This window comes from Cynocephalus volans, chromosome 5, assembly GCF_027409185.1.
Source record: "Cynocephalus volans isolate mCynVol1 chromosome 5, mCynVol1.pri, whole genome shotgun sequence".
Classification (NCBI taxonomy): Eukaryota; Metazoa; Chordata; class Mammalia; order Dermoptera; family Cynocephalidae; genus Cynocephalus; species Cynocephalus volans.
The window spans coordinates 19,840,319-19,851,394 of record NC_084464.1 but is presented as its reverse complement, the minus strand read 5'-3'; the positions used below and the strand labels follow the sequence as shown (position 1 = coordinate 19,851,394).

Here is an 11,076-nt window from a genome sequence, read left to right as displayed (position 1 = left end):
CAATCAACTACATGAGTAACTCATGTTTTTGTTTAGTGTCCCTTGGCACTGGGGAGGTCTACCTGGGGAAGACTGCCTTGATCAAAGGGGTCAGCTCTCAACCTGGCCTCCCCTCCTTTGTTCTACCTTCTTCTGCTCTCAACTGCTGATGGAGTCCTGGGTCCAGCAGCAGGCTTGGCTAGTTCTGGTTCATAGGCTGATCAGAACAATAACACCAAGGTCAAGGGTTCTGACCCCTGATCCAGCCAGCTGCCAAAAAAAAGAGAGAGAGAGAGACAGAGAGAGAATGACGTATGTCACAGCCTCGGCACCCAGCACCTCCTGTCTGAGCTCCTTGGGACTGTGGTTCAGCTCTCAGCTGTGAAAAGTCACACCTGAGCTTGCTGCCCCATCAGCTCCTGCTTTATAGAGTCTGTTGTCATCACCATTTCCCCCTTTCAGCTGAGCCATTTCCCTTCAGCCCCTGGTCCCTTGCTTGAGGGCAGTATGTCTCATTTTTCAGTAGTCCTCAAACCATTTTGATGACTTTTGGCATTTCCTTGTGATACCTGTAGTATTATTTGCTTAATATTTTTCCTTAAGTTGCTTTGCTTTCAAATAAACAAAAGCAAAATCTATTTTACTTTGGGCAAAAATATCCAGAAATCATAGGTTGAATGCATTATTTATATATTTCCTGCTATACGTTAAAATATATCTGTAACTATTACAATATCTGTGGACTGTCTAGACACACCTGTACCCCAGGGCACCCTCGTACCACGCTTTGGGAAATACTTGCCTCTGGGCCTCCAACCATGTCTGCTCATTCCCACCCCTGCCTCCTCCTCCCTGTCTTCCTCAGATTCCTCAGGTCCCATTTTGAAACACAGACACCTCCAAGTAATAAAACTCACCACTCTTTGTCAAGTACAACACTTTAGTATAAATGAAATTTTGTTGATAAATGACTATAATCAAATCTAGTATAATGTATTGGTTAAGAACACGGACTCTGGAGACAACCTGGATTGAAATCCCAGGCCTCCCACTCACTGTATGTCATTCCACCTTTCTGAGGTGGCCCAGGGGACAGCTGTATTAAATAAGTTAATATATGTTCAGGGCTTAGAACAGTGTCTGGCACATGGTAAGTCCTATAAGAATGTTAGCTATAATGATAAGCTGTCGGTCTTGGCAATGGACATCTACAGGACAAAATAGCCCATGAGTATATGAGGCATCCTCTCCTTTGAGAAAACGTTGGCTGGGAAATCATAGGCATGCGCTCGTACTCAGTTAGTCTTGTGGTGAGAGCTGCACGTATTCACGTCAGGGTGTTAGGGATCTATGAATCAGGAGGCCCACCTAGAACACTCAATGATTTAAAATTGCATCTGACTTACTGCAATTTAGTTATGCAAATTGGTATTTTATGCAAATTTGAAGATGTCTCTCCCCGCGTTATCAAAAATTCCCTCTTTTGTAGTTTATCATTATTTGAAAATTGAATATTTTCATTAAGTATTGGGAGCAATGCAAGAATCTGTGTGTGCACTCTCCAAATGTTCAGGAGGGTTCTGTTATGAGAGAACAGCAAACGGGTATTTCTAAAATTAACTTCAAAACTGCCAAACTAATAAGTTTTAATATTATATAACAACGGTTTCGAGGTCACAATATGAAAAATATTTTTTCTATTTCTGTTTTGAAATAACTCAAGCATCAGCTACATTACTTTAAAATGTCTTTATTACATTTAATTGTACAACATTATCGATTACGTTAATGAAGACTAACAAAGGAACAGTAAAGCTATATGTCAATCCTAATTTTGAAACGTAATCAGAAAAAATATATTTAGAACAAGAATAAACCACTAAATAAACACAATTGTTAGGCTGTTTCTGTTATAACAACCATCACGTTATTAAAAGGTATTCAATTAATACTGAAAACCAAAATTCTTTTTAAAAACAATTGCACTTTAACGTTGCCAGAGATTTATAAAAATTTTTTTTAAAAGTGGTAGATACATACTTCGGAGATAAAATGATCAAAATCACTTCCTGATGCTATTTTAACAGGTTCTACATGATAAACAAAAATTTCATGAAATTTTTGATAAGATTGCAAAGATTTCTTCCTGAAGTCATTTTGGCAGCCTCTAAGGACCAAATAAGGATGTGTGAAATTCCCTAATATGATCTGAAGGGAAAGACTTAGAATCGGGATTCTTGACTTCTACTCCAGCTAATAAGCTAAGTTAAAACTGTATTTAACCTTCATGGTCTCCAGTTTGTTTATTTGTGCAATTGTGAAAGTCACACCTCTGGACTACTTCTACGTACTCTAGTTGGTTTCAAAAAGGTGTGTGAAATTTTCTGATATTATCTAAACATTTCTGACTGATCATTTCCTCAGCTAATCAGCATTTTTACCACTATCTATATTTCTGTGCCTGCAGTATGAATCTCCCAATTCAACACGATAGTTGCCATTTCATCTTTCATTGCCTGCACATGCATCAATACTATGTTGTCCCTTGGACTGCCTTTTAAAAATCCTCATTGTCATAGCTAAAGAACGGATCCACTCTGTCCGAGCAACTAATTGCAGAGCCCAACACAGATAGACACACATCCCAAGTCTCTACTCCATCTGTCCTGGAGGAAGCTGACTTTTGAGGGAAAGCCAAAGTGGGTCTGATGGCCCGGCAATCTCCTGAAAGTTTCAAAGGAAGTGACCCTGCTGGAGAGGCTGCCCTGGTGACTGTAGCTGGAGGTTCCAAGGCTTCTGGATACATGGACATTGGCGCATTTTCAGAAGCACAGTTACAGCTTGAAAGGCTCTTAACCTCTTGCACATTGTCACTGTATTTCAGAGCAGGTGGCTGGTAGGCTTGGTAGGACACTTTGGTGGTGGTGGTGATCACGGTCTGTAAGGCAGGGGCACCTGGTGGGGTAGTCGTGAGGTACCTGCAGGAAAGCTCTGAGTTATAACAAGGGTGAGGGGCCATGGTCTGGAACTGCCCATGGTCAGTCCTCTTCCCAATACCAGGTTTCCCAAGTGCTGGTTTCCAGCCATGTTGTTTACTAGTGAAATCAAAGCCTCTCTCATAGCTGCTGTATGAATTGACATTATGTTGTAGTGGGTTCAGATGAATCCAGTCTGCATCATTAGGGACACTGGTGGAATCTTTATAAAGGGTGGGACAGGAGCTCAAACTTGTAAAGCCAGGGCCTGCCAATTCATAGCTGCAAGCTGGCCTGGGCAAACAGATTCTTGGGTTTGAACATTTTTGAAAGGGGGTCATTATGTCCCCTTGAAAGGTGGCTGGGTCACAGGTAGCTTTGTAAGCATCAGAGTTTGGGAAGGAGGGGCAAGGCTGCCCTGGAATAGGGAAACCGGTGTCAGTAATTATATCAAACAGTTCCAAATTTTCTAGGGGAGGTATGTTGTTGAAATGTTCACTGTTGTCTTGATTCTCTCCTGCCTAAACAAACAAACAAACAAACAAACAAAAAACAAAACAGACATATGGTATGTAAATTGCGTGGACACCCTCACTTGTAGTAATAGCCAACCAAGTAAATAACAAGAAACTTCCAGTTGGTGGGCTCTGTGCTGTGAATACCGCACTGCTCAGGGACATGATTCAGGCACGTGTTCCTGGGGTTGCTAAGCTTGAGCTCACTCGGGCACGACAACCACACTACTGAGTGAGGGGTCCACTGTAGCCAGGCAGGATGGGTCTGAGTGGGAAGTGGTCCTGTTCTCACTCATACTGTTTTCACAGTAGTGTAGATTCAGGAGTCACATAAACCTGGGTTCGAATCCTGCCTCTGACCCTTACTTATAAGTTACTTAACCTCTCTGAGCTTCAGAGTCCTCATTTGAGAAATGGGGTTTAATAATAGTAACATCTTCATAGGGTTTCTGTGACCATTAAATGTGTGAAATTCCTAGATATGTGCTTGATACGTAGGAAGTGCATGAACAAGGTCAGTTTCTGTTATCCTCACATTACCACTCTGCCTGCTTGGCACGCTTTTGTTGAAAGGCCAAACCAGACCAAGTAACCCAAAGAAATGTTATCTGTTCCTGTGTAAATATGTCAAGGACTGGCTCAGGGGTGCACTGTTAACTCCCTGTTGGTATGCACAGGTTTCTTTATTGCTGTTGGATAACTGTCCTTGTAGAAGGATGTCAGCACACATCCTGACTTGATTGTTATGAGAGGTCCTTTGTTGTTTGTTTTTAGGAAGGGATTAGAAACCTTACCCAAACATTGACTTCATATATTGTTAGAGATATATAATTTTCATATAAAATCAAACTGTTGTAAACATATAACATTTATATTACACATAATCAGTCTATCTTGTCCTGAAATGAATACAGACCCCTGTGGAATGCCAGCTCTCCGTTACCTCGGATTGCTGATTTCTCTTTTTCTGGGGCTGGTAAAAAGAGGCCATCTGTCTCTTGATGGCACTTCTTCTAGCTTCCGTCTCTGATTTACTCTCTGGTCTTGGGTGATCATGAACTCCCTTGGCCTTCATTAGTGAAGAAATAAATCACATGTTATTTATTCCTCTAAAGGAAGCTGGCAATGTTGGCCAAAAATTTATGATGCCTTTCCCAGGATCCCAAGTTTTTGTTCTTGTTTTCCAAAATGACAGAGAAAAAATTCTTGAACAACTAAAACAGCATGAATAATAGACATCTTAAAAGATCACCCACAATCCTTTCACTGTATTAAATGAACTATGACTATACCTTGGTTCACTATCTCTGGACCTTAAAGAACACAGTAGGTGAGTGAATTCCTGGGCTTCTGGTAGGTCCCTGGGGAGCTCCAGCACCTATTTCTGGCCACTGAAGCTGTAGTTTGTTTGCTTTAGAGCTGCCAAGGCACATCGCAAGCGACTTGGTCTCTAAATGGTCTGATGAAAAATATCCATCACATTGTGTTCTCAGGCTGGCCGTTTAGCTCCGTTGGTTAGAGCAAGGTGCCGATAACACCAAGGTCCAGGTTTGATCCCTGTACTGGCCAGGGAAAACAAAACAAAACGAAACATGTGTTCTCACCCACCTACCTGAAAAAATATCGCGTTGCCCTCAAGCCGCCAGAAATTGGTTACAGGGTATCCGCTGTGCCCTCGACAGGGCATCAACTCCAAAGCAGAGTGACAGTGGGGGCACGCTTTCTCTGCAAAGCCCAGAAGAAGAAATCATAGCAATGCCTCCCCCAGACCCTTCTGAAGGAAGAAAGGGGACAGGAGCTGGGGACAGAGCCCTCCCGGGCCGCGCCCTCACGCTGCTGCTTGAGGCGCGCCTTGTCGCAGATGGCTGGCCGCAGCTGCAGGCGGGCGCCGCCGGGCAGGGCGCAGGCCCGCGCGCACAGCACCACGCCCAGGCACGACTTCTTGAGGATGTGGCCGTGGTGGTTGTTGGTGTTGCGCATGGCCCAGCCACTCAGGTGGCGCCGCGCCTTCTCCTCGTCGCGGCTGTAGATGAAGCGCACGTAGCCGTCGGGCCACTCACAGAAGGGGTCGAAGTGGGCCGGCTCCTGGAGACGAGCGCAGGACGAGGGGTCAGCTCTGGGCAGCCCGAACGCACACCTCGCCCTTGACGTTTTCTACGACCAGCTAGTACAGAAACGAGTTCTTTTCACACCCAGAAATGTTGTACAACCCATAACTTACTCTGTCACGAAATGTCACAGTCTACGTTTGCCTCTCTGGCTAATAACTGTTTATGTAGCTCTTACCTTCTAGATGCTGCACTAATTCATCTAGCCTTCACAACACGTGCAGAAATTTGAACCATTATTATTATCCACATTTTATAGGATATGGAAGTCAGAGAGATTAATTAACTTGTCTAAGGTCACACAGCCAGCAAGGCCTGGCTCTAGGTAGTCTGACTCCAGAGCCTGTGCTACTGAGCACTCTGTTACACCACTTCTTGGTGTGTTTAAATGTTCAAAACATTTTCAAGTTAAGTATTGAAGTGTCAGGACAAAAAGTGACTGGAAAGCTCTATCACTGAAATGCAATTTAACTTGTAAGTATATTTAAGTCAGTGTTTTTTCTTCAAAAGCTCTTGATTCTCTATCCTAAACCTGTCAGTCACATCAGCAGTGATACCCAAAGCACCCTCAGAGAGGCTAGAACAGCTTCCCTTCCTACTCCCAACTTAGCTCTCCGAGTTGAAAAGGTTCACAGTAGATGAAGGACTTAACCATAACAGTAAACCTTGAGCCTGCCCGGTACTGGACTGCTCCCCAGAGCAATATGGGACTGTCATTCTCCTCAAGAAAGCCACATGGATGAAATAATGTTATATCTACGATACTGAACATTGCTTTAGTGTTCATATTTGGTGGTCTCTGTCCATTTTATGCATTATTTATACTGCAATCAATGTCTTTCGTGTATATAAGTGTAACGTAAAATTATCCTATACTGAGCACTTACTATTTACCAGGTATTCATCAGGGCAGTGGTCTAGAAACCAGGGACCATGGGCCAAATCTGATCTGCTGTTTGCTTTTCTGTAACTTCAAGCTAAGAATGGTTTTTACGTTTTTAAATGGGTGGGGGGGAAATCAAAAGATGAATTACATTTTGTGATACATGAGATTTATATGGAATCCAAATTTCAGTATTCATAAAAGGTTATGTTGGAACACAGCCATGTACATTCTTCTCTGTACTGTCTAGAGCTGTGTTCACACTGCAATGCTGAATTAAGTAGTACTGGGGACAGAGACAGGATGGCCTGCAGAGCCATGTTAGGCAATATCTGCAGTCCTCACAAAAACCTTGCAAGATGGGCATCCTTCCTCTTATTTAACAGATAGGAAAGTGGAGGTTAGCTAGATAACCTTCCACAGTGTCATAGCTGGGATATAAACAGATTTGTGGCAGACTGGCCCCAACTAGCTTTACCGGTGTGATAGTCAGAGGAGTACTATCACAGCAGTAAACCATCTGTACCTCCTCCCCATTTCTACCACCCAGGAAAATTAAATTGAACATTTGCAAAGCCAAAGTATTATAAGTTAGACAATTCAGACTTGTGTACATCGTTAATATTGCATATTCTAACAGTAATAAGGTTGTTTTCAAAACCACAAGGATATTGTTGAAATCATTGTTATTACTAATAGGCATTATTTATCTTTCCCCTGAAATATTACAATTGACATAAATTAATACATTGACTTAAGATCAAGACTTAAGGTAACTCAAAAGTGAAATATATAATGATGTACTACCACCTCTAAAGTTATATTAAATGCAAATATGTTTCTTTCAAAAGTGAACATTTCAACTTAAGGATCTTAGTAACAAATTGACGATTTTCCAAAAGACAGTACTTCTTTATGACTCCCATATAAGGGTATAGACTAGGTTCCCTTGCCTCACACCAGCTACTGAGGTAGTTACACCATAGGCAAAGCCATAGAGGCTGTGTTTTTAAATAAAAACAATAGCAGAGGATGTCCAGGATTGGATTTCATTTGTTCAAATGTGTTGGCACATGAATGTGTACACACACGCACACACACACACACGCACACACACACACAAAACTGTCTGACAGTAGTCCTGGACAAGAGTGTGAGATAATTATCTAGTTCCACCACTTGATGACAAGTGAGTAGCCTGAGACTAAGGCAAATTCAAGGACTCTCCCAAGGTCATATAGCCAGTTTTGTTCTCTACACTGAGCAGCCAGAGCAGGACCATGCTAACTTTCTCCAGTTCTCTTTCTATATCCTAGTGTGTCTGTCCCTTTTGAGATATCACATGCATTTCTTAAGAACCAGTCTCCTAAAAGAAAAATAATTCCTATTTATATAAGAAGTCTGGAAAATGCTGAGAGATGAGCCATTATTGTGTTATTTAGATGTGACTCTTCTAAAATGCAAGATCAGATGGATTCTCAGGAAGATGTACGTGACTGAAGTCAGTGAGAATGAGACTCACTCGCTGTACTGGGGTCCACTTTCACAAAAATGGCACAGCACAACTCTAAGGCAGGCAGCCTTTAAAACAAACAAGTGAGACAAACCTGCTCCAAAATGTGCTGATTCGAGAGTCTACACACCTTGCTAATGAACTGTTATTCATCTGAACAACTATCTGGCACATAGTAGATGCTGAATAAAGGCTAAGTCTCTTATTCCTGTACCAACATTGCAGGAAGTCCACCTTTGTAAATATTAGGAAGCAACTCCCATTCTACCGCCCACCTACACCCAGGAGTTCAAAGTCATTCCTCAGTCTTGACCCAAACCAGTATGACCAAGTTCATTCCCTGGACTTGGCCCCAAACTGCTTTGCTCCATTAAAACAAAACAAAAACAAATTCACCCTAAAAGAATGATGATCTCCTTGACATTAGGAAAGAAATAATCATTGGGCGCGTTGCCCTCCTTTGCATGACTGTGGGGCCTCCTCTGGGCAATGGAGGATGTCAGAATAAATTGCTCAAGTCGAGCTACTTGTTTGAGACTCGGGTCACCTCCATTCATAATCCGATCTCACAGTTTTGCTGAGTGAGAAGCAGTGGTATTTATATTTGCCGAGATTTCCCCTAACTTTCCCATGGGTTTCAAGTAGAGGTATAAGGAGAGAGGTACCCGATTTCCACCTCAGTTAAAGGAAAGTGAAGGGACCAGGTGTCCTGCCCTCACCTTACTACTGAGAAAGTGGAGCCCGATTGACATTGCCTGCTGCCCTCGGTGTTTTCAGACAAGAGCAAGAAAATTGCTAGGAGATCTAAACTCAACTAAACTCAATTGCTAAACATCTCTAAACTCAACTCTGCATTTCGCAAAGTCCAGAGAAGTTCCCTCTGCTTTTGAGGGCCCCCCAGCAGTGTGTTTGTGGTCTGTCCACAAAGTTTCTGCAAGAACTGGGATGCCTTTGCCCCTTCTTCAGATGGACAGCGCCACGCGTTGCCCCCACACACTCGATTTCACTCACCTGAGGCATCTGCGGGTCGTTGATGTCCCAGTTGAGTTTCATCCCGTAGGAGCACACACGACCCTGCACCGCGTCCGCCGGCATCTGCTCCACGTCGCTCAAGCTCTTTGCCCAGACTCCTGAAAGAAGAAAAAACGAGAGGTGTGCGAGGTGACTCTTTAAAAATATAGTAGGGTGTGTGTGTGCACGTGAGTGTGTGTGTGCACGTGAGTGTGTGTGTGCGCGCGCGTGAGTGAGAGAGAGAGAGAGAGAGACACCGTTGACAAGTCCAGAAGCTGAGGACGACGGTTATGGCCTCGGCCCCCGGTGCTGACAGGTCTCACCCAGGACGGCAGCGGTGGCGTGTGACAGCTGCCAGCAGGTTTAATAAGATACCTGTCCCGCGGCTCCGCCTTCCGTCGCCTCGCTCGCTGGCGCCCACGCTCGAGGGCCCAGTCACACCCCCCCCCCCGACAGAGCCGAGAACGAAGGGGGGGCGGTTCAGCTGTCCTTAAAGTGAAGGGAAACTGAGGCCAAGATGTCGGGGATGGAGGGAGGGGAAGGCACGTTGGAACGCCTCGTTTAGGTCGAGAATCAACTTTTTTCTAACCGCACCTGGCCGGGGCTTTCCAGCAAGTCCCCTGAGAGCCAAGACTCAGTTCCAGGAGAGCGTGGGGACCGCACGTGGGACCCTCGGCCCCCGCCGCGCGCCCCAGCCTGAATAGCCCGCGCGCACCTCCCGGTCTGGGGCCGCCCCCTTGGGCCTCGGCTGCCGGCGCTCGCTGTGGCTGTCGCGCGTGTCCGGGAGTCTATCTACGCTCGCCTGCTAGGGACGTCCGAGGGGGCGCCAAGAGCTTCCGTACGCTCCGGGGCTGCGGAGGGATCCGGCCCCGCGGGAAGAACATCCTGGAACGTGAACCCGGAGGAGGTGGCGGTGCTGAGCCCGGGGTAGGCGAGGAGGGACGTGCGCTCTGCGGCTCGGCTCGGGCGCGGAAGCCGCGCGCCTGGAGCTCTCCGCGGTCTCGGCGCCTTCCGAAGCTCAGCTCCGAGATCTGCTGAGTAAGGGGTGGGATTCGGTGTGTTCTCGGTTGTCACCTACTTAAACACAACTCTTTAAAATTAGATATTGTCGTGGAATGTCACAAACTCGTATTTATCCCGTGACGGTCTTGGGAGGCTTTGGGGAACTGGAGAACCCTGGAGGGGGAGCGGGACGCTGAGGGCTCCCCAGGGCCATCTACGGCGACTCCGACAACCGAACGCGGCCTATAAAAGAGACCGATTTAAGCGACTGAAGTCGCTCTGAGGCCACCCCACGGCCGGGTCCTGGGCGGCGAGGGAAGAGGAAGTGCTGGGATTTATTCCCTGCGCCTCCGTTCTGCAGGCCACACCTCCACGCCCGGCCGTAGCCAGAGAAGACCCGCCGGCCTCTCGGGCGGGTCACTCGCAGGACGTTCCGAATCCACGTTCCTCCGAACCCAGAGACCGGCGCGCCCCCGGCCCCGCGGAGCGCGCTCGGGCGCAAGGACGGATGCTGCGCGGGACCGGCCGGGACGGCGCCCTTGTCAACGCCTCTTGCAGGTTAGTCTCTTCCGTTGGCAAGAGGAGAAAACGCAGCTGTGTCTTAAGCCTCCAGCCTGCGCAGAACAACGCAGGAAGCGAGGGACCGTCCGTGCTCTGGGTCCTCTTACCGCCCCAGTCGAGGGCACTCGGGCTTGCTTAGAAACGCCGATCCCACAGCGAAGTAGGTTTCGGAGCAGCCTGCCAGTGGCGGGGACCAGCCAGCGCTGTGCGAGGGGCGGGGAGCCACGCCGGCTTTGGGCGGTCGCGTCCTCTCCTTCCTCTAGCGTTAGCTGGGCCCTTCTCCCAGACACAGGCGAGAAGTCCTGGCAGAAGAAGGTGGTGTGTTCGTCGTCCAGCCTCCTCTCGCACAGAAGTTCTCTTCTCCCGAGGGGTCCTGTCGGTCAGTGTCTCTGATTTAAATCACTCTCGAGTCATCGCCAAGGTCCGGTGGGAACAGAGATGTGTCTTCACCCGCTAGTTTCATCCTGTTAGTCGAGGGGGCAGGTCCCCGCAACTCCTGTTGTTCAGTTGATCTTTGTGTTTGTTTTGT

The 11,076-nt window shown here is 46.5% G+C and overlaps 1 protein-coding gene across 1 annotated transcript; it reads right to left on the bottom strand.

Annotated features, from left to right (window-relative positions):
* Window positions 1–2,536: 2,536 nt before the first annotated feature.
* On the bottom strand, window positions 2,537–9,068 carry LOC134377607 (chorion-specific transcription factor GCMb-like). Its single transcript, XM_063096096.1, has 5 exons — window positions 8,985–9,068; window positions 5,302–5,554; window positions 5,082–5,194; window positions 4,413–4,538; window positions 2,537–3,475 (listed from the first exon to the last, which is right to left on the bottom strand). The coding sequence occupies exons 1-5, from the start codon at window positions 9,066–9,068 to the stop codon at window positions 2,537–2,539; spliced, it is 1,515 nt and encodes a 504-aa protein (XP_062952166.1).
* Window positions 9,069–11,076: the final 2,008 nt, after the last annotated feature.

What these genes read in the sequence shown, in the direction of transcription:
- LOC134377607 (XM_063096096.1), bottom strand. Translation starts at nt 9,068, where the DNA reads ATGCCGGCGGACGCGGTGCAGGGTCGTGTGTGCTCCTACGGGATGAAA. An exon ending in ACGACCCGCAGATGCCTCAG is followed by an intron (nt 5,555 to 8,984) that starts GTGAGTGAAATC and finishes GCTCGTCTCCAG; the next exon opens with GAGCCGGCCCACTTCGACCC. An exon ending in GGCGCGCCTCAAGCAGCAGC is followed by an intron (nt 5,195 to 5,301) that starts GTGAGGGCGCGG and finishes TGGGCTTTGCAG; the next exon opens with AGAAAGCGTGCCCCCACTGT.